The 23,897-nt window shown below is 38.9% G+C and overlaps 1 protein-coding gene across 1 annotated transcript in view; it reads left to right on the top strand.

Moving 5' to 3' along the window:
* Positions 1-10,229: 10,229 nt before the first annotated feature.
* The window catches only part of zdhhc9 (zDHHC palmitoyltransferase 9), a 32,121-nt gene continuing 18,453 nt past the window's right edge, over positions 10,230-23,897 (top strand). The window contains exons 1-2 of the mRNA XM_083560403.1: positions 10,230-10,440; positions 10,577-11,191. Of these exons, the coding sequence (XP_083416529.1) occupies positions 11,025-11,191 (167 nt within the window). The 5' untranslated portion in view covers positions 10,230-10,440; positions 10,577-11,024. The remainder of the gene's footprint in view (positions 10,441-10,576; positions 11,192-23,897) is intronic.

Genomic DNA, 23,897 nt, shown 5'->3' with positions numbered 1-23,897 from the left:
ATTAGAAAAAGATAACACAAGTAAACAAAACATGCAGTTTTTATATGAAGGTTTTTATTATTAAGGGGAAACAAAATTCAAAACTACATGGCCCTGTATGAAAAAGTGTTTTCCCCCTGTTAAATTTGTGGTTTATCACACCTGAGTTTAATTTCTCTAGCCACACCCAGGCCTGATTAATGCCACACCTGTTTGCTATCAAGAAATCTCTTAAATAGGAGACCAAAAGATCCTCAGATGCTAGACATCATGCAGAGAGCCAATGAAATTCAGAAACAAATGAGAAAGTAATTGAGATCTATCAATCTGGAAAAGGACTCCAGCGAACCACAGCAAGAGCCTTTGTTCACAAATGGCAAAAACAGTGGAGAACCTTCCCAGGAGTGGCCGGCCAACCAAAATTACCCTCAGAGCACAGCAACGACTCATCCAAGAGCTCACAAAAGACCCCACAACAACATCCAAAAGAACTGCAGGCCTTACTTGCCTCAGTTAGGGTCAGTGTTCATGACTCCACTATAAGAAAGAGATTGAATTCTGCTGTGTACCAAAAAATCCTGACGCAGAATATCCGGCCATCTGTTCATGACCTCAAGCTGAAGCGAACTTGGGTTAATTATCAAATCATTACAATGATCCAAAACACACCAGCAAGTCCACCTCTGAATGGCTGAAGAAAAAATAAATAAATAAATAAAGACTTTGGAGTGGCCTAGTCAAATTCCTGACCTGAATCCTATTGAGATGCTGTGGCATGAGCATAAAAAGGCGGTTCCTGCTCAAAACCCTGCAATGTGGCTGAATTGCAACATTTCTGCATAGATGAGTGGATCAAAATTCCTCCACAGCGCTGGAACAGACTCATTGCAAGTTATCGCAAACACTTGATTGCATTTGTTGCTACTAAGAGTGGCCCAACCAGTTATCAGGGGTGAAATACTTTTTCACACAGGGCCATGTAGTTTTGGATTTTGTTTTCACGCAATAATTAAAACCTTTATTCAACACTGCATGTTGTGTTCACTTGTGTTATCTTTTACTAATATTAAAGTTAGTTTGATTATCTGAAACATTAAAGTGTGACAAACATGAAAACAAATAAGAAATCAGGAAGGGGGCAAACACTTTTTCACACCACTGTAAATACAGTGATAAAATAATGGAGAATTGTTTATTTTTTTCAGTTTTCAAAACTCAAAGTTATATCAAATGTTCAATTTAAATCTTCCTCAAACATGTTTAGCTGGATAAATTGTATGCAGGATGCACTTAAATTTGGTATTTATGTAAAATGTATTTTGTATTTTCCATGCTTTATACTAAATATTATGAAATAAAGATGAAGAAAAATCTTGCTCTAGGAAATCAAACAGTACAAGAAGCATTTTTCTTATGACCATATTTTTCTTGTTTTAACAATCAACGAAGGAGGAGAAGGAGAGGAGGAAGATGTCTACAGAGACAGCAGGGAAAGGAGAAGTGTAGTTTAAACGTTGGTACTATGACTGATAAAGGGAGAGAGGTAGCTGATATTATGGAGAGGAGAAAGGTAGATATTTTGTATGTTCAGGTGACCAAGTGGAAAGGGAGTAAGGCCAGAAACATTGGAGGTGGGTTAATTACTGTTCTATTATGGTGTGGATGGAAAGAGAAATGGTGTAGAGGTGATTCTGAAGGAAGAGTACAATAAGAGTGTAGTGGAGGTGAAGAGAGTTTCTGATAGGGCGATGAACGTAAAGCTGAAAGTTGAAGGGGTGATGATAAATGTCACCAGTGCCTATGCTCCACACGTGGTTGTGAGTTAGATTGAGTTAGATGAAGTGGTAGATGGTGTACCTAGGAATGAAAGATTGGTGATTTGGGCATGTAGCTGAAGGGAACAGAGGTGATGAGGAGGTGATGGGTCAGTATGGCCTTAAGGAGAGGAATGTGGAAGGGCAGATGGTGGTAGATTTTGCTAAATGGATGGAAATTGCAGTGGTGAACACTTATTTTAAGACAAAGGAGGATCATAGGTTGACATATAAGAGTGGCGGAAGGTGCACACAGGTGGACTATGTTCTATGCAGGAGATGCAACATAAAGTGATTAGGGAGACAGCTAGAAGGTACTTGGTGTTACATTTGGAAATAGAAAGGAAGACAAAGAAACATGGTGGTGGAATGAGAAAGTGCAGGAAAGCATAAGGAGAAAGAGGTTGGAGAAACAGAATTGGGATTCACAGAGTGATGAGAAAAGTAGGCAGGAGTACAAGGAGATGTGGCAGCAGGTGAAGAGGGATGAGGTGAAAGCCAAGGAAAAGGCAAATAAGGAGATTTATGAGAAGTTGGACACTAAGAAAGGAGAAGAGGATTTGCACCGATTGGCAAGGCAGCTGGGAAGGATGTACTGCAAGTTAGAGCAATAAAGGATGGAGATGGAAATGTGTTGACTAGTGAGGAGAGTGTGTTAAGAAGATGGAGGGAGTATTTTGAGCAGCTGATAAATGAGGAAAATGAGAGAGAGAAAAGGCTGGATGATGTGGAGTTGGTGAAGCAGGAAAAGGATAGGATTAATAAGGAGGAAGTGAGAGCAGCGATTAAGAGGATGAAGAGTGGAAAGTCGGTTGGACCAGATGACATGGAGAAGCTTGGAGATGTTTAAGAGAGATGCCAGTGGAGTTTTTAACCAGATTGTTCAACAAGAATTTGGAAGGTGAGCGGATGGCTGAGGAATGGAGAAGTAGAGATGTGCAGACCTGCAGTAACTACAGAGGAATGAAGCTGAGAGTCACACCATGAAGTTATGGGAAAGAGTAGTGGAAGCCAGGCTGAGAGAAGAGGTGACTATCTGTGAGCAACAGTATGGTTTCATGCCAAGGAAGAGCACCACAGACAGTCAACAGTGCAAAGTAATGAAGAGTGTGTTAGAGAAGTGAAGAAAAGAGTGCATGCAGGGTGGAGTGGGTGGAGAAGAGTGGCGGGAGTGGTTTGTGATAGAAGAGTATCTGCAAGAGTGAAAGGGAAAGTTTATAGGACGGTGGTGAGACCTTCAATGTTGTATGGTTTAGAGACAGTGGCATTGAGTAAAAGACAAGAGGTGAGGCTGGAGGTAGCAAAGCTGAAGATGTTGAGGTTTTCATTGGGGAGTGACGAGGAGAAATGAGTTTATTAGTGGGACAGCGAATGTAGGAGGTTTTGGAGACAAGGTGAGGGAGGCGGATGTAGAGGACAGGGGGTATGGAGACGGATGATCCACTGTGACGACCCCTAATGGGAGCAGCCGAAAGAAGAAGAAGAATGTAAATATTCCAAAAGTATTCATATAAAAATGCTTTTAATGGAAATATATAGAGTATACAGGGTGAACAGAAAAAACATGATTTTCCTGAATTTTTACCTAAAATGATTTTCTTTAAAATTTTTAAGTTGGTAAATATACACCAACCAGCCATAACATTATGACTTTATAACATTATGATGAAGTGAAGTAAAAGTTATCCCACCCACTTGTTAGTTGAAAATGTTGTCCTCAAAGTTGATTTGTTAAAAGCAGGAAAAATGGGCAAGTGTAATGATTTGAGTGAGTTTGACCAGAGCCAAATTGTGATTTCTAGACGACTGGGTAAGAGCATCTCCAAAACTGCAGCTTTTGTGGGATGTTGCCGGTCTCCAGTGGTCAGTATCTATCAAAAGTGGTCCAAGGACGGAACACCATTGGTGGTCCTAAAGGATACCATTATGACCACCTGTCTAATATTGTTTGTCTCCCTTTTGCTGCCAAAACAGTACTCAACTGCCCAACATTAACAGCTTTAACTACTTGAGTGGTTTGTGCTGCAGTAGCTCGTCTGTCGCTGGCTCACCACTGTTTCTTCCTTGAACCACTTTTGATAGATACTAACCACTGCATAAAGGAAACACAAATCGGCTCTGGTCAAACTTGCTCAAATCCTGCTTCTAACAAATTAACTTTGAGGACAAAATGCTCACTTGCAGCCTAATGTATCCCACCTACTAACAGGTGCCATGATGAAGAGATAATCAGTGCTCAAGTCAAGTCAAGAGGCTTTTTATTGTCATTTCTACTATACACAGTGGTACACAGTACACAGTTAAAATGAGACAACGTTCCTCCGGAACCCTGGTGCTACACTAAACAACAACATAAAGCTACAACACAACACAAGCTACATAAAGTGCATCGAGTGCAACCTATTGCGAACAGTGCAGACAAAAAACAGTACAGACAGACATTACAAGACAAGACACAAAACCAAGATAGCGCCGACCAGTAAACCTACTGTATACTTTGGTTATACAGTACTGTGAACTGTAAAAACTATACCCGGGAGTGAATATAAGAAACACAATGTAGTGCAAAAATACAGCAGCAGTCAAGAGGTGCAAAGACAGCATGTAAACAGTGTAGTATAATATAATATAATATAATATAATAAAGTCAAAGGTGCAAAAAAAGCATGTAAACAATATAATAGTCAAAGGTGCAAAAGACGGCATGTAAACAGTAATACAGTGAAAGGTGCAAAAAACAGCAGTTAAGAGTGTAGTACAGTCAAGTATAAATAATAATAAATAGATGATGGTGGAATGGATTGAGATGAGTGATGAGTGTGTGTTAAGTGTTAAGTCCAGGTTGTACAGATTGATAACACACATTTGAATGTGTGTGTGTGTGTGAGTTCCCTTTCAGTTCTGTGTATTAAGTAGCCTGATGGCTTGCGGGGAAAAGCTGTTGCACAGTCTTGATGTGACGGCCTGAATGCTTCGGAACCGTTTTCCTGATGGCAGGAGTGTGAAAAGTGTGTGTGACGGATGTGTGTGGTCGTCCACAATGCTGTGTGTTTGCGGATGCAGCGTGTGGTGTATGTATCTGTAATAGAGGGGAGAGAGACTGTGATGATCTTCTCAGCTGTCCTCACTATCCTCTGTAGGGTCTTGCGGTCCAAGACGTTGCAGTTTCCAAACCAGGCGGTGATGCAGCTGCTCAAGATGCTCTCAATGGTCCCTCTGTAGAACATGGTCAGGATGGGGGGAGGGAGATAAGCTTTCCTCAGCCTTCTCAGGAAGTAGAGACGCTGCTGGGCTTTCTTGGTGATTGAGCTGGTGTTGAGTGACCAGGTGAGGTTGTCCGCCAGATGAACACCAAGGATTTTGGTGCTCTTGATGATCTCCACTGAGGATCCATCAATAATCAGTGAAGATTGGTCGCTCTGTGCTCTCCTGAAGTCCACAACCATCTCTTTCGCTTTGTCGATGTTCAGAGACAGGTTGTTTGCTCCACACCAGGCAGTTAACCATTGCACCTCCTCTCTGTATGCTGACTCATCGTTCTTGCTGATTAGACCCACCACGGTCGTGTCATCAGCAAACTTGATGATATGATTCGAGCTGTGCATTGCTACACAGTAGTGAGTCAGCAGAGTGAACAGCAGTGGGCTGAGCACACAGCCCTGGGGGGCCCCAATGCTCAGTGTGGTGGTGCTGGAAATGCTGTTCCCGATCCGTACTGACTGAGGTCTCTCAGTCAGGAAGTCCAGGATCCAGTTACAAAGGGAGGTGTTCAGGCCCAGTAGGCTCAACTTCTCAATCATGTGCTGAGGAATGATTGTGTTGAGCTTTACAGGTAATAATGTTATGCCTGGTTGGTGTATAAAAGTCTATTTTATTCAAATTAAAATAAATGTAGTTCCACTCATATACTGTTTTATATTTTGCTGATGTATAATGCTTATGTATAATGCTTTAACAAATTACAAAATATTTGTTGTCCCTTAATTATATCATCCAAGCCTATGGATTATGAATAAAAAAAAGATTTTAAATAATTTTTTGATGCAAAACATGTTGGCCTAGTGACAAATATGTGAATTATTCAGTGATTGGCAGTTTTATTGAATAATTGTCACTTTTTTTAAATTACAGAAATAGATTGTAAATATAGTAATATTAATACAAAAAACATTGTACTCTGGGTCAGCAGAAAACATTTTGATGCTTCCATTTTATAGATTAGTAGATTAGATCAAGTCAAGTGAAGTTTCTATAGCACTTTTCACAATGCACATTGTCTCAAAGCAGCTTTACAGAATTTAAGAATTAAGTTGAATGATATGTATTTATCCATGATGAGCAGCCTGAGTGACTGTGGGATGGAAAAACTCCCCTAGATGTTGAACTAACATGAGCAGTGGAATGTAAGATTGTGAATAATGTTCTTTCTACGGTCTTTTACAGTCATTTGGCATTATGGAACCAGGAGCAACTGAGCAACTCATTAAATAGCTCAACATTTGATATCATCATAGATCCAACACCAGCTTCTCCATGCCAGAGCCTTTGAACACTCAAGGAGGTCCAGTGTCCAAACTCCACATGAAGTGGAATCCAAATCATGCTGGTACGTCTCTAGATGGGTCGGGATGTATGCGGGGTTTGGCATCTACTTCTTTAAAGGTCCATGATCTTGGGACATGACTGACGCTGGCGCAACCTCAGGATGCCTCATGATGGGTGGAGAAAGAGAAGCAGTGGAGAGGAATTATTGTAGCTGCTGTTTAAAATATTAACAAGCACAAGTTGACAATGTGCACGTGATCAGATGTAATGAAGCAAAAAGTTATGATATGTGATGTGTGTTATGTGTAGGACTGGCTAAAAAGATACGTTTTTAATCTGCAATTAAACTGGGAGAGTGTGTCTGAGCCCCGAACACATCAAATGTGAGAATGCTCTACCACCTTTAGTGGACTTTGTTATTCTAGGTAATATATCTGAGTGATTGCAGTGTGTGTTATCTGCCAACACTACAATTTCCTCTATAACCATATTCACACTACCAATATTTACACTGGTGATCATTACAAACTATTATAAATAAAAAGAACAACAACAAAAAAATATTACAGCAATTTTTACCATATTGTCTCAGACTGCATTTATTTTCAGCTAAACCTTTTTTAAATTGTGGTACTTAAAAGTTACCAGATACAATGACATTGCAAACTCATTATCAAAAAAACCCAAAAAAACAATGAACACACTAACAAAAAGGATGCCTCACAAGTAAGATAAGAGAAGGATTAGAAGAACAAATACAAAAACAAGACAGAGAGGGATGCAGAAAAATAAATGCAGCAAAACATAATGAGAAAGTGGTTTATAAATAACAGTAATGTAATGCACTACACAAATCAGACTTACATTTGCCTAACCCACAATTATAAAATGACTAATTTCCATTTGGCTTCATTATAACTTATTTGATGAAACTGCTAATGTGCTTTATCCATGAATAATTATGCTTGTGCATACAGGTGTATAAAAACCAGTGGCATGATAACTGTTCAGACTGAGTCGCTGCAGAAGTGAGGAAGAAAAGATAATTGGATGTGCTGTTTAGAAAATAATGATGGGGTGGTTAATTATTCTCTAAAAATATCATGTCCCTAAGTGTTGCATTAGTAAACACCACAGCAAGTGTGAATTCATTAATGAACGAAACGTCATACTTTATTTTTTAACACTTTGTTCTTTGGAAAACTTAATCTACATTTGACTGGATACCTTCATGTTAAATAAATGTCTCTCTTTACTGGAAACTTTATTTCTTTTTTTAAAACAATATGTTTACCCTTTTGATAATAGGCTGCATGAGCCGCAAAGATTTGGAATGGATGTATCAATAGAAAACACTAAAAGTGTAGGAAAGCAGGAAAAGGCAGAAAAGGGAATCTGTATTTTATCAGAATGAGCACATAATATACAAAGGTGTTACTAAGGTCTCTATACAATTTACAAACTATCCTCTATACCAGGGGTCACCAACCTTTTTGAAACTGAGAGCTACTTTTAGGGTACCAATTAATGTGAAGGGCTACCAGTTTGATACACATAGTTTTCAGATTGATCTATGTTTTTTATGGAACTGTCAGTAGGGACCATTTGGACACCTTAATGTTTATATACAGTGAGGAAAATAAGTATTTGAACACCCTGCTATTTTGCAAGTTCTCCCACTTAGAAATCATGGAGAGGTCTGAAATTGTCATCGTATGTGCATGTCCACTGTGAGAGACATAATCAAAAAAAAAATCCAGAAATCACAATATATGATTTTTAAACTATTTATTTGTATGATACAGCTGCAAATAAGTATTTGAACACCTGTCTATCAGCTAGAATTCTGACCCTCAAAGATCTGTTAGTCTGTGTTTAAAATGTCCACCTCCACTACATTTATTATTCTAAATTAGATGCACCTGTTTGAGGTCGTTAGCTGCATAAAGACACCTGTCCACCCCATACAATCAGTAAGAATCCAACTACTAACATGGCTAAGACCAAAGAGCTGTCCAAAGACACTAAAGACAAAATTGTACACCTCCACAAGGCTGGAAAGGGCTACGGGGAAAATGCCAAGCAGCTTGGTGAAAAAAGGTCCACTGTTGGAGCAATCATTAGAAAATGGAAGAAGCTAAACATGACTGTCAATCTCCCTCGGACTGGGGCTCCATGCAAGATCTCACCTCGTGGGGTCTCAATGATCCTAAGGAAGGTGAGAAATCAGCCCAGAACTACAGGGGAGGAGCTGGTCAATGACCTAAAAAGAGCTGGGACCACCGTTTCCAAGGTTACTGTTGGTAATACACTAAGACGTCATGGTTTGAAATCATGTATGGCACAGAAGGTTCCCCTGCTTAAACCAGCACATGTCCAGGCACGTCTTAAGTTTGCCAATGACCATTTGGATGATCCAGAGGAGTCATGGGAGAAAGTCATGTGGTCAGATGAGACCAAAATAGAACTTTTGGGTCATAATTCCACTAAACGTGTTTGGAGGAAGAAGAATGATGAGAACCATCCCAAGAACACCATCCCTACTGTGAAGCATGGGGGTGGTAGCATCATGCTTTGGGGGTGTTTTTCTGCACATGGGACAGGGCGACTGCATTGTATTAAGGAGAGGATGACCGGGGCCATGTATTGCGAGATTTTGGGGAACAACCTCCTTCCCTCAGTTAGAGCATTGAAGATGGGTCGTGGCTGGGTCTTCCAACATGACAATGACCCGAAGCACACAGCCAGGATAACCAAGGAGTGGCTCTGTAAGAAGCATATCAAGGTTCTGGCGTGGCCTTGCCAGTCTCCAGACCTAAACCCAATAGAGAATCTTTGGAGGGAGCTCAAACTCCGTGTTTCTCAGCTACAGGCCAGAAACCTGACTGATCTAGAGAAGATCTGTGTGGAGGAGTGGGCCAAAATCCCTCCTGCAGTGTGTGCAAACCTGGTGAAAAACTACAGGAAACGTTTGACCTCTGTAATTGCAAACAAAGGCTACTGTACCAAATATTAACATTGACTTTCTCAGGTGTTCAAATACTTATTTGCAGCTGTTTCATACAACTAAATAGTTAAAAAATCATACATTGTGATTTCTGGATTTTTTTTTTGTTTTTAGATTATGTCTCTCACAGTGGACATGCACCTACGATGACAATTTCAGACCCCTCCATGATTTCTAAGTGGGAGAACTTGCAAAATAGCAGGGTGTTCAAATACTTATTTTCCTCACTGTGTATATATATATATATATATATATATATATATGTGTGTGTATGTATGTTTTTTTAGTTGAAGGGCATTTAATGATGTACACAAAGATTAATAGTCATGCTCTTAATAGGTTACACTGATTGTTTGCGATTGTATTTGTAATGAAAACCATTGTAATTTTTGTGATGTTTTAATTATTTTCAGAATCAGAAAGAGCTTTATTGCCAAGTATGTTTGCACTTACAAGGAATTTGTTTTGGTGACAAGGCTTCCAGTTGCACATGGAAATAAAAAAAAAAAGCTAAATAACAAAAAAAAGAATAAGTATAAAAGTTATTTGTTATAAATAAAATAAATAAAATATAATTGCACAAAAAAGTACATATTTAGATTCATAAAAGTGGTATTGCACGTGTATTATTTTATTGCATGCAGTACCACTTTTATTAATATAAATCTGTACGTCTAGTGCAATAATACTCCATTTTATTTATAAATATATACTGAAAATATAAATGATCCATTAGCGGTTAAAAAACAACAATAACAAAACAAAAAAAAGAGCAACCGTGGAAGGAGTTGATGGCTTCACCTAATATTCAAAATACTGTTGGTGTTTTGAATAGGGCTCTGTGACAGGATGGAAATGAAATGGCTTTTGCTTTTCCTTTGTTCCTGGAGCCTCAATAAAGCACTGGCCCTTTAAGATGAGTCGCTTCAATCTAGGCGTGTTTCCTGCTCCCATTCACAATCCTGCTTTCCGCCTGGCGCAGAAAATTCCGCGAGTACTGATCAATCAGTAATTTATCATCATCATTATCACAAATTTTCATTTTAGCGTTTCTGGAGCCTGGTCCACTTTCTAATTGAGGGAAAAAAGATCTCTGTGAGTGTAAATGTATTCACAGTATGTGGACGGGATGATGCATGTTTACTGCGCTAATAAGTGACATGACATGAATGTCAGTCGGTCAAGGTCCAGTCTCCAGCTGTGCCTGAAGGATCTGTTTCAATTCTTTCAGTATTGTTATTAAACGAGATTTTCGGACTCCTTGGAGCACTGGCATGGGAAATGCGTGTCGCTGGAAGAGGACTGTGTTAGATTTCCCTAAACATTTAACACTACCAACTGAGGATTCAAAGCCAGGCAGGGATCCACAGCGTACAGCCTGATCGCCGCATGTCCTACAACCCTGAGGAGCAACTGCTCGGATGTCCGAAAGCCTCCTGAACATGTGAATCCACGAACATGTTGGGTTTGTGAGAAAGAAAATGCGAAAAAGCTCCCAAATTGAGACTTGAAGTGTTGAAGGCTGTCATCGTTTGCTTTGTTTCCTTTTTTTTTTTTTTACAAGCCACTGATTCATATCGCAACCCGCAGTGATTAGTGAGAAAGACAAGACAGCACAGGACCTTTAAATCATTGTTTTGAAATACTAGTTATAATAAATAAATACAAAATCTATCACCATGTCGGCCGTCATGATTTCGAAAAAGATGACCCGAAAATGGGAAAAGCTGCCAGGAAAGAACACTTTCTGCTGCGATGGCCGTGTGATGATGGCAAGACAGAAAGGAGTGTTTTACCTCACCCTCTTTCTCATCATCGGGACCTGCTCTCTCTTCTTCGCATTCGAGTAAGTTATCTCAATAAAATACATTTTCCTCCTTCATTGTAAGCATGGTGTGGCCTAATCTAAGCTTCCTGACCACGGCAGGTTGCAGCATCACCTAACATAGTACAATCGACACCAGGGCCTGGTATGTTACCTCCTTTGTGCTGCTTAATACCATTAGATTTCGATAGAAACAAGTTTATTGTCAACCTGAGGCTTTCTGAGATGTGATGTACATTGTGTTGCATCTTTAGATTTTTCTCCGCCCTGATAGAAATGTATGCATACAGTATTATTGATCATTTCTGCCGCTCATTTTGCTTCTGGTTTACTTTGACATCAGGTTGATTTTGACGTTAAATAGGCACCGACCCAGCTAATCTCCATTTCTGATATATTTCTATACTCATATGAGAGCTGCAAGCTCTGAAAAATTCTACAGAAGGTTCTGGTGTCAAGTTATGTGAAACCTTATGTGCATGATGCTGGAATGATTTAATGCTGCTTGTCTCCTGTGTTTATGCGCATGGCCGTTGTTGTGTCAGTCCCAGTAATACAATATCCTGGAACAAAAAGCATCATTGGGTTGGTTTGGAAAATATTAGACATGTTTCGAGATCAACCCAATGTTCAATTCAATTCAATTCATTTTTATTTGTATAGCGCTTTTAACAATGAACATTGTCTCAAAGCAGCTTTACACAGATAATGCGGTGATTAAAAATGAATATATTCTTTATGAGCAAGTTTGTCCCTGATAAGCGAGCCGGTGGCGACTGTGGCAAGGAAAAACTCCCCGAGATGGCATAAGGAAGAAACCTTGAGAGGAACCAGACTCAAAAGGGGGGAACCCATCCTCATCTGGGTTACACCGAATGTCTATTTGTGGCAGGTATACAATGTTGCGGGGTACAGTGATGATGATCAAAAGTGAACTGTATTCCTGAGTCAGTGTAGGAGACTGTTGACATCAACTACAGTCCAATCCATCCTCAAAGCGCTCGTTCTTACTCCGGAATTTCATGGAACCACCCAAGGCGTTAATGACAAACCTTCCCCAGCTACACAGAGTGGCCTCCAGTCAAAGAGAACACTATCCAGAGGCAGGCCTGGACGAAGTGGGAAGATCCACGGAGGGGAGAGGGGCAGGAACAGTGGTCACTGGAGCCTCAGGAGCATGTTTAACTCGAACGAGAGAGAGAGAGAGAGAGAGAGAGAGAGAGAAGAGGGTGACAGAAAGAGAAGGATATGGATTATTAAGTGTACCTATTGTTGCATGAGAGTTAAAGTCACTGTGCAGTTTGGACTCCGGCAAGACTCGCTATGGCAGCATAACTAAAAGGGGGAACCAGAAGGCAACACAGACATGAGGGATCTCTGGGATAAGAGACGACCCACCACACCACCGTCAACAAACCTGAGTGAACGCGTGAATGTGAGGGGACGACAGCATACAAATATCCCAGTTCACTAAACACTCTATATCAATGTTCCCTCCAGATCTGAGCCTTTACCTGAGAAAAAATCTACTGATTAAAGGCTTGACTGAATAAATATGTTTTCAACCTCGACTTAAACACTGAGACTGTGTCTGAGTCCTGAACACTGATAGGAAGGCTGTTCCATAACTGCGGGGCTTTATAAGAAAAAGATCTGCCCCCTGCTGTAATCTTCATTATTGGAGGAACCAACAGATAGCCAGCACCTTTTGATCTAAGTAGGCGTGGAGGATCATACTGGTACAGAAGTTCACTCAGATACGGTGGTGCGAGACCATTAAGTGCTTTATATGTCAGTAGTAGTATTTTATAATCAATGCGAGATTTGATTGGGAGCCAGTGTAGACTGATTAATACAGGGGTGATGTGGTCATATTTCCTAGATCTAGTGAGGACTCTTGCTGCTGCATTCTGAACTAACTGAAGCTTATTTATGCACCTACTCGCACACCCAGACAGTAAAGCGTTACAGTAGTCTAATCTAGAAGTAACAAAAGCATGAACTAGTTTTTCTGCATCCTGTAATGACATCATATTTCTAATTTTAGCAATATTTCCAAGGTGAAAGAAGGCGATCCAATGTTCAGACCACTACTGACAGCAATGCTGACCCTTTTGTTTTATTTAAATTATTATTTTTTAAAGTATATTCAGTACATCCACTTGTACCTCTGTTCGCAATGTTCGGCCTCCAGAAGTATGGTATGTCCTAAAAAATGGCTTGCCTTTACTATCATCATCATTTCTTTATGTGTGATTGTACACAACTTAACGAAACCACTTTTTGATTTGCTACAATTCAAGCTGCTCTTCAGGCTTTTGCAGCACATGGGCATATGAAACGGTATTGTTAAGCACTTCCATAATGTTTTCTCATTTTACAAGGCGGTGGTTCCAACGATCCTTCTCTACGAAGGCACATCTGATAAAAGAATCTTGCTGAGATTTTAACGTACACTTCTATTTTTATAACGAACTAAAGGGATGCGGAAATTGGGTATATTAATCTTTGCACACATCATTAAGCCCTCACTGTGATCATTCTGGGGTGTACAGGATATAGTTGTATTCTCTGTGTATGTGACAAAACTTATATATAGCTTACAGCTATTTGTCAGGTAGGGTTTTCTCATGGCTAATGGGGTATTTACTGTACACAGTGTTCACCTTGGATTTACTGTTAACTATGCCTCATGGGGAAAAGATAACAGATATTAAGCTACAGTTTAGGAGTGTAACTTGACACGTTCCATTATGTAGCTATTTGAGTCAAATGTGCTGCATCTTTATGGTGGACTAATGGTAATGTTCAGGGGATAAAATAGGCTTAGCACATTGTAAGTAGATTAAATATCAACTTTTGGAAACTAAATAAAGCCTATAAGAAGCACATATAGATCAACTGGATTATGCATTAATTACATGTATGTATTATACATATTTAAATGTGTAACACGTGACCAGTTGTTTGTTGTTGATGAATATTATATGTAGTTAGATGAGGATATTTTGAATCATCACATATGAAAGAAATTGTAATATGCGAAAGCAGAAGTCAGGTTTTTGATTTTTTTTTTAAAACTGGTCACACCTCTATTGTTATTCCACTGATTGTTGTATGAGGTATATGTCTTCCAGTTAACACATACGAAATCTTGCAAAAAAGAGCGTTGATATTTTTGCAAGTGGGCTGGATAGGACTCATGAAGTGCTGGGTGGATACCCTTCTCCATCACCATTGCTCTAACGGATTGACAGCAGCCCAAAATAAGTCGTCAAGAAGCTTTTATTGTCATTTCAACCATACACAGTGAAATAGAACAATGTTCCTCCAAAGTGTCCTCGCCAAATGAAGTACAGAACATATTAATATAAAATAAAAACTTTTATAAGAATAAAATTAAATAAGAACATTCCAGCAAAATGCTTCCAGTTGTTTTATATTAGTTGACTTTAGTCATAAGGGATTAATGGATTTTGATGTTTATATGCAGAAACACTAAACTAAAAATTTTAAGCTGAGTGTCCCACTGTGATTTTTCTTATCCTGGACAAAGTTAGGCCATTTCCCATCAGACTGGTTTATGTGCCTGAAATGTTCCATAGCAAGGCAGCCCAGAGGGACAGATTAAAGAGCAATGCACCACTTAGTCTCTCTGTTTCTCTCTACGTCTTCTGTCAGATAGAATAGTCCGTTTAAAAACTGTGCTTTTGTATATTCTTGTGACGCTTCTCGGTATTACTCAATATAACTACTACTCTGTTGCTCCTTACTGCTGTACTATCAGTTTGACAGTCCCCCAAACCGCAGTGCATTCATTTTCGGTTGTTCTTCCCCTCTGTCTACAGGTATTTAATTGTTATATGGTGCAATGTTGAGTTTTGCAGTGAACAGGGCATGTGTGAAATAATTCAGGCCTTTGGAGGTGAAATATTACCCCTTCCTGGCAGAGCATTTGTTTCATTCTGCGCTTCCGTGGAAGAAATTTAGGCTAAATACTTCCTTTTCCACCCAGCTGTAATTCCCTTCAGATCATAAATGGATTTTTACAGAAGGTAGCTGTTTTCCTGATGACCTCTATCTCCCTGAATGTAAATATTTAGGTTATTATTTTTTTAATGGGTTCTGTTGCTCAGCAGGAGGATATGAATTGGTAAATATGGTAACATGGAGAAAAAAAAGGTTTCTTATGTTCACAAACCACTTTTAATCTATCAATCTGAAACTTCGACATGCATTAAAGCCTTTTCTTTAATTTATCAGACAATCAATCAGTTCCATTGTCTACCTGTTCCTCTGTGAACAGTAACTGCTGAAAATGTCACCCTTCATAAAACCATAGGCATTTTAGGTTTGCTCTGTTGAAAGGTGGACCTTCTGCACTTTCCTGGTAGATTTGGTTTGTTGTTAAATGATGCAATCCCTGTTATGGCTAATACATGCCAAAACCTTTCCGTTTACTTTTCTCTGAAATCATAGAGTCCTTGTTTTACATAATTGAATATTACCCTTGTTCTATATATAAGTAATTTGCTCTGTAAATAATATAGTTGCTGAAGAACTTTCTATCTAGGATCAGGCATTGTGCATCTTGCCTTTCTGACAATCTACACCATTATAAGTTACATTTTAATTCTACACTGCCAAACTGCCATGTCAGTGCCTTAAAAAAAAAAAAAATACAAGCAAACAAAAAACTTATAACAAAAACTCTCTGTCTAGTAAAAGACTAGACTGCAGCTGCTCTTCAAAGGGAATACACACTTCAGTTACGCAGTGGTGTCCTTTGCGAGGTGCACTCTGCCTTTTCATTTTAATGGGATTGCTGTAACGCAAACAAAGAAACGACACTGGCAAAGGTCTTTATGAGAGATCACAATGTCTAATAGGGTAGCATTTACAATACAATATCTTCAATTTGCTCTAGTGTATTGTTCAATACCAAGCAAATTGTTGGCAGTATTTTTGTAGTACATATTCATTTTCAGAAACACTTTATAATTAAGATATAAGATGTACACTAATAGACCACTTTAGTAGGAACACCTGGGGAGCTGCAAATTAAAGTAGTTATCTAATCAACAAGCCATAGGACTTCAGGTAACATTCACATCAAACTCCAGCATGAAGAAAAACTGTAGGCTGTGCGACTTTAACTGTAGGATGGATATTGCTACCTGTTGAGCTGGTTTAAGTATTTCAGAAACTGCTGATCTCCTGCGACTTTCACGCACCACAGTCTCTATTGTAGGCAATAGTGTAAGAAAACAATAAGTGAGCGACAGTTCCTTGTTGTTGAAATGCCTTGTTGATTAAAGAGTTCAGAGGACAACGGCCAGATTGTGTAGAGCTGCCAGGAAGCCCATAGTAACTCAATTAATCACGTTACAACCATGTTGAGCTGAAAAGCATCTCAGCATGCAGAAAACTTTGAATCTTGAGGTGGATGTGCTACAACAGCAGATAACCACATCAGGTTGTACCCCTGGACAGTTTAGATAAATTTAATAAACTTTTTTTCAGCCCATCAGGTACCAATTCAATTCAATTCATTTTTATTTGTATAGCGCTTTTAACAATGAACATTGTCTCAAAGCAGCTTTACACAGATAATGCGGTGATTTAAAAATGAATATGTTCTTTATGAGTAAGTTTGTCCCTGATGAGCAAGCCGGTGGCGACTGGCGACTGTGGCAAGGAAAAACTCCCCGAGATGGAATAAGGAAGAAACTTTGAGAGGAACCAGACTCAAGAGGGAACCCATCCTCATCTGGGTTACACCGAATGTCAATTTGTGGCAGGTATACAATGTTGCGGGGTACAGTGATGATGATCAAAAGCGAAATGTATTCCTGAGTCAGTGTAGGAGACTGTTGACATCAACTACAGTCCAATCCATCCTCAAAGCTCCCGTTCTTACTCCGGAATTTCATGGAACCACCCAAGGCGTTGATGACAAACCTTCCCCAGCTGCACAGAGTGGCCTCCAGTCAAAGAGAACACTATCCAGAGGCAGGCCTGGATGAAGTGGGAAGATCCACGGAGGGGAGAGGGGCAGGAACAGTGGTCACTGGAGCCTCAGGAGCATGTTTAACTCGACCGAGAGAGAGAGAGAGAGAGAAGAGGGTGACAGGAAGAGAAGGATATGGATTATTAAGTGTACCTATTGTTGCATGAGAGTTAATGTCACTGTGCAGTTTGGACTCCGGCAAGACTCGCTATGGCAGCATAACTAAAAGGGAGAACCAGAAGGCAACACAGACATGAGGGATCTCTGGAATAAAAGACGACCCACCACACCACCATCAACAAACCTGAGTGAACGCGTAAATGTGAGGGGACGACAGCGTACAAATATCCCAGTTCACTAAACACTCTATATCAATGTTCCCTCCAGATCTGAGCCTTTACCTGAGAAAAAATCTACTGATTAAAGGCTTGACTGAATAAATATGTTTTCAACCTCGATTTAAACACTGAGACTGTGTCTGAGTCCCGAACACTGATAGGAAGGCTGTTCCATAACTGCGGGGCTTTATAAGAGAAAGATCTGCCCCCTGCTGTAATCTTCATTATTGGAGGAACCAACAGATAGCCAGCACCTTCTGATCTAAGTAGGCGTGGAGGATCATACTGGTACAGAAGTTCACTCAGATACGGCGGTGCGAGACCGTTAAGTGCTTTATATGTCAGTAGTAGTATTTTATAATCAATGCGAGATTTGATTGGGAGCCAGTGTAGACTGATTAATACAGGGGTGATGTGGTCATATTTCCTAGATCTAGTGAGGACTCTTGCTGCTGCATTCTGAACTAACTGAAGCTTATTTATGCACCTACTCGCACACCCAGACAGTAAAGCGTTACAGTAGTCTAATCTAGAAGTAACAAAAGCATGAACTAGTTTTTCTGCATCCTGTAATGACATCATATTTCTAATTTTAGCAATATTTCTAAGGTGAAAGAAGGCGATCCTGGTAATATTATTCATGTGAGCCTCAAAGGAAAGACTCGGGTCAATAATCACACCAAGGTCTTTGACAGCCGTACACGCTGAAACAGAAACACCATCCAGAGATGCTACGTAATCGGAAAGTTTGCTTCTAGCTGCATGTGGTCCTAGTAAAAGTACTTCCGTCTTATCTGAGTTTAGCAGAAGAAAGTTATCGAGCATCCACTGTCTAATGTCCTTTACACATTTTTCAACATTGTTAAGCTGATCTCTCTCATCTGGCTTTGCTGAAATATACAGCTGTGTATCATCAGCATAGCAATGGAATCTAATACCATATTTATGAATAATTTCTCCAAGAGGCAGCATATATAAAGAGAAAAGCAGAGGGCCTAAGACAGATCCTTGAGGAACACCAAACTTTACCTCAGAGAGTGTGGAGAACTCACCATTTACATCAACAAACTGATAGCGATCAGTCAAATAAGACCTGAGCCAAGAGAGAGCTGTTTCCTTTATTCCAACAATGTTCTCAAGTCTAGCAAGTAGTATAGTGTGATCAATGGTGTCAAAAGCTGCACTAAGGTCGAGCAAAACAAGTAAAGAGACAAAACCCTGATCAGAGGCCAATAACAGGTCATTTACCACCTTAACTAGCGCCGTCTCTGTGCCATGATGAGGCCGAAATCCTGACTGATACATTTAAAAAATGTTATTCATAAGTAGGTGTGAGCATAACTGCTGTGTTACAACCTTTTCCAAAATTTTGGCTATGAAGGGGAGACCAGTATGCATGCCATTATCAAAGTCACAAAGATCACATATTTTTCTTATTCTGATGTTTGTGTGTCTGCAGACTTGAATATGTTTTACATATAAAGCAGCAATCAAAGTGCTAGCATGGTGTTGTAAGAGATCAGCATAGGATTCTGTCTTATTGATGTATTTTGTAATCATGGGCTGGAAATTGACCAGTAGTGTTTGCTGACAAGCTCTCATGATCTCAAATAGCCTTAACATGAAACAAAGAAAATGATAGTAATTGACCTGAAAAGAATTTGTCAAGTAAAGGTATAAACAACAGAAGTGCCAGGGGTTAAATCCTCACCATAAGTCCCAGAGAGATTAAAGGGCATGAAAACTTGCTTTGTGTGTAAACAGATCATTATTTTAGTAGGCTTGGCTTGGCCGTTTTTAGTTTACTCTGGTATCCTTTTACAGTGATCCTACCAGACATTATGTAGCTAGCTAACCAATGCTACTTGAAATATGAGCTAATTTAACAAAATAAGCTTTCAAAGTTTAACAATATTCCAGTACAGTGTGTCTGTCTGTGTTTGCATGTCTGTGTTTGTTAGGGGAGGTATTATTATTATTATTATTATTATTATTATTATTATTATTATTATTATTATTATTATACTTAAGTATGAAATAGAGAATGTCAACAAGCTATTCATTGCCAGCTACCGGATATTGGGAATGCTAAGCAAGAAGCAGTGAGGGGCTAACAGGAAGAATTGTGCTAAAAAAATGCATCCTGCTTTTCAATTTCCAGGTCTTCTACCTGGATTACTGATTAATAAGATTTTCACAGGGAGCTTTTTTGCTTCATTTATTTATTTTAGTCTTCCTTTTATTTTCAGCATGCACTTTATTCTGTTCTGTTACTTTGAACCTAAAGTCCAGAACAGAGGCCACAGGGCAAGAGTACATCCTGGAAGGGACTCCAATGCCTCACAAGACATCACAAAAATCACTTGCTTACACATTTAGAGTTTAGAGTATCCACTCCATCTACATTTAAACATGGAAAACCCAGTGTAAAACTGAACAAAATGTTTAGCACTGTAATCCAGAACCTTGGAACTATGACACGTATGGTACTATCTACGATCTGTCTTTCGAAATGCACACTATGTTTTTTTTGATGCATTGTTCTACAAAATTATAAAGATTTTCATTCGATCGCACTTCTACCACCTGTATTTAAAAACGTAATAGTTGGCTTTCATGAAGGTAAAGCTTGTTCAACATAACAGACCAAATAGGTTGGTTGTAGCAAAGGATCAAAGCTATAAATTCAGTCAGTGTAGGTAGTGCTAAGTTTGTCGGTCTGAATTAAGGTGTGTAACTGAATTCCTGCTGCTTCACAATGTTGCACAGTGTGTGAAAGTTCCTTTAGAGGGTTAGGCTTTTAAAAGGAGTTTGAATGAAGGACATCAGATTAAAAGGACATTTTGGACTTTGTTGATGCCCTTATAATTTGGCTAAACTAAATATAATTATAATACAGGTTGTGTATTGTTACAATCTCAAATCACTTGAATGGATTTTTTATCAAAAAAATTTTTTTTGGCCAAATTTCTTAAGCTATTTTACATATTTATGCTTTTTAAAAGCGATAAAACCTTTACATTTGTACATTAAATTCATAAATGTTTATTTTTAGCAATGTGCAATGCAGTAACCAATTCGACTGTAGTAATGCACAATATATTTATATTGTCTTTTTGCCTTATTGATAGCAGGTTGATTTCCTTTCTCTTAAATTAACCCATGAATGTGCCCTGTGCTTACGAATCGTACTCATTCTTTGTGCGTCAAACAGCCATTTCCCTACCCACCCTTCCCTTTCTCCCTAGTGCAATAGCGGATGCTCCTCTAGAAGGCTGTTGGTAATGATGGCTAAGTACCCCCACCCCAAGCATCTGTACTGAACCACCCACAGAGCAGCCTGATAATGCAGTAGTATTGATTGCCCCCCCCCCCCCTCCACTCACGCTCTCTCACGCTCTCTCACGCTCTCTCACGCTCTCTCTCTCTCTCTCTCTCTCTCTCTCTCTCTCTCTCTCTCTCTCTCTCTCTCTCTCTCTCTCTCTCTTCTCTCTCTCCAACTCTGCATCATCACAGGTGTATAAAGAGTGTATGTTTGTGTGGGATAAACACCAAAAGTAAAATCTACTGACTTATAAAGAGCAACTAGAGAAAAAAAGGCCCCACTGACAGGGGGATAAGTGGCCAGACTGTGCTGCTGGGAGACTGTGATAAGGGGTTTATGCTAATGTTGTTATTATTATTATTATTATTATTATTATTATTAATATTATTATTCACCTAATCTAGACCATTTGACTGTAATGAAAAATCTGAACCAATTTTCTGTTGCACTGCAGTTGAGGGACAATAGTCTTAGAGAGAGACTTCTAACCTGCTAAGTGCTTCATGTGTCTTTAAAAGCAGCAAATGATGGTTGTCATGGTTGACAGTGATTCATAATTTGGGTGGAGAAAAAAAAATGAAGTTTTAATCTAATAGTCGATCATTTTTATTGATTGCTGGAGCACTATCATATGCACTGGAGTGTGAGGGTACAAGAAGCTTAGAGCTGTGATGGGAAGTAATGATGAAGCTGGTCTGAGGTGCATAGTAGTCACCAGGACGATGATGGTATAGAAGAAAGACACACATACTAACACACTAACACACCCACTGGTCCCTTGTGTTGTCTTATAGCAGTGGAATTTTTTTAATGATTGGATATATTGTTTTGTTTTCTCCCTTTTAAATTCATTCCTGGTGACAAAGCAACACCAGCTAAACAGACCATACCTGTCTCACTGGTTAAATGCCGTAGATCGTTTATGCTGATGTACCACACTTGTCTACCCAGTTTTGCGACAACTTATTGTTAAACTCATTTCCACTTGCCTATGGGGAAATTATGTTGTTATGTGGATTGCTGTTTTCCCCTGTTGCTCTGTTGCTGTGCTGAAACCCAGCAGAATTGATCTGCTGGACTTGGCACCATGTCAGAGAGCAGCCGAAAAAGGCAAGCTGCCCAGCAACGTAACGTCACAGCGAGGAAGTGGCTGCCAATGCTCCTATTGGATTGATGAAAAGAGCTGCAAAGCTTTATGGTGTGGCATCAGTGTGGATCTATGTTAAATGCAAGCAGTTAGATATCCACTCCCTATGAATTTGAAGCAGATGTGTTTATCGCAGCATGTGAAATAAACTTTCACCATGCAAGGACGATAACAGTAAAATACAGCTCATACATTAGTAGTGCAGGAGCACTCCACATGCAGCTAAGTGGGAGGAGACTCGAGCGTCCTCTATTAATAGCTCAATGCAGTGGCGAATTTGTACTGAGCATGAGGAAGTAGTTTTATAGCACCCAAGTTGCCCACTAAAATAATGGGATCTGCTCAGATTCTTCTGTGTAACCCCCTAGCCTTACCATTCACTATTCCAGATTTTAACACACTCCTAGCTATGACTGAAGAATGGCAATGTTTATCTGCTATGAAGAAATACGCCGCCATCTCCACATTTTCTGCTAATTAATAGGTTTAAAATTGACACTGGTTTGTTATTAGGATTTGAAGCTACACAATTTCAGTTGTCAAATGTGGTAAAAGATTATCCAACAGTATTGGTTAGCTTCAGTGCTGTATTGACAGTAAAGAGACTTTTTTTTTTGTCGTCCATGAGTTTTGTTCCAATTGTTATTTTTGCTTAAATGGGTGAAACATGCTCAGTAAACATGGAAGTGCACAGCTAGACAAAATTAGACAGTTTTTACTCCCTGAACATAAGGAAAGAGTTGAAAGAGTGGGAATTTGCCAATTTATTATTTTGCTGGTGAAGACAGGCAGTGACCACATACACACACAAAAAAACAACAACAATATTACTATATTACTATTACGATAATAATATTACTTATTAAGTTAAATACCTCCACTGCAACCCAGCCAAATGGGCTCTAAAAAATGCTTAGGGATTAGAATAGCGAATTAGAATAGTGGAATAAATCCTTAAATTTGGATGGAAGGAATGAAGACATTTGTTAAAATATGCTGAAATAAGTAGAACAGTTCAGTAGATATCTTTTAATAATTAAATACAAAACACACACTTGCATGTCTAAAGAATTGCAAAACCCCATTTAGGTAAAACAGATGTATATGCAAGTGTGTGTGTGTTTTATATTTATTTGTTAAAAGATATCTACTGAACTGTTCTACTTATTTCAGCATATTTTAACAAATGTCTTCATTCCTTCCATCCTTTATTTATTCACTCCATTGATATGCAGAATTGTCAGGATTTTCTCCTTTTAAAAGGAATTCTTGAAGCTGGACAAATGCTGAATAAATAATAGCGCTTAACCAAAAGTGGCTAGCCACTAACAATTGCGATATGGATTTAAGATTCAAGATTTTTCTTCTTTTTAAAAAAAAAAAAAAAAAAATGTAATTTCACGGCAAATTGTGTCCTGCATATAACTATGATTGTGACATACAAGCATTTAGAATATATTATTTATTTATTTTAGTATAATAATTAGATGATACATGCATAAATTAAATAGCAAACATTGAAAACAAGCATTTGAACATAGTAAAGCTGCAGTAAATCACATTTAAAAACAGATCATTTAAATGTTGTAGTAGACAAGTCATGACAGAACAGATCCAGTTTGACTGTCTTAAAGTTTCTAAACAAACGGTTTAAACAATAGCACTTAATTATTCTATATAATTTTCACATGATGAGGATATACAGTTTTTGCTTAGCATGCTGATGTTTCACCTTTATCTATGACTTGGGATGCAAGAATTTTTCCTGCTGCCAGTTGATCTGTACTCTCTGCCATTTCACAAGCAGCGGTGCTATCTTAACGTCATGCTAACCTGTGACTTGAGCAGCACAACACGCACATACATACATTTTATATATATATATATATATATATATATATATATAT

Source organism: Silurus aristotelis (assembly GCF_946808225.1).
Source record: "Silurus aristotelis genome assembly, chromosome: 14".
Classification (NCBI taxonomy): domain Eukaryota; kingdom Metazoa; phylum Chordata; class Actinopteri; order Siluriformes; family Siluridae; genus Silurus; species Silurus aristotelis.
This window is presented reverse-complemented; position numbering and strand designations above follow the sequence as displayed.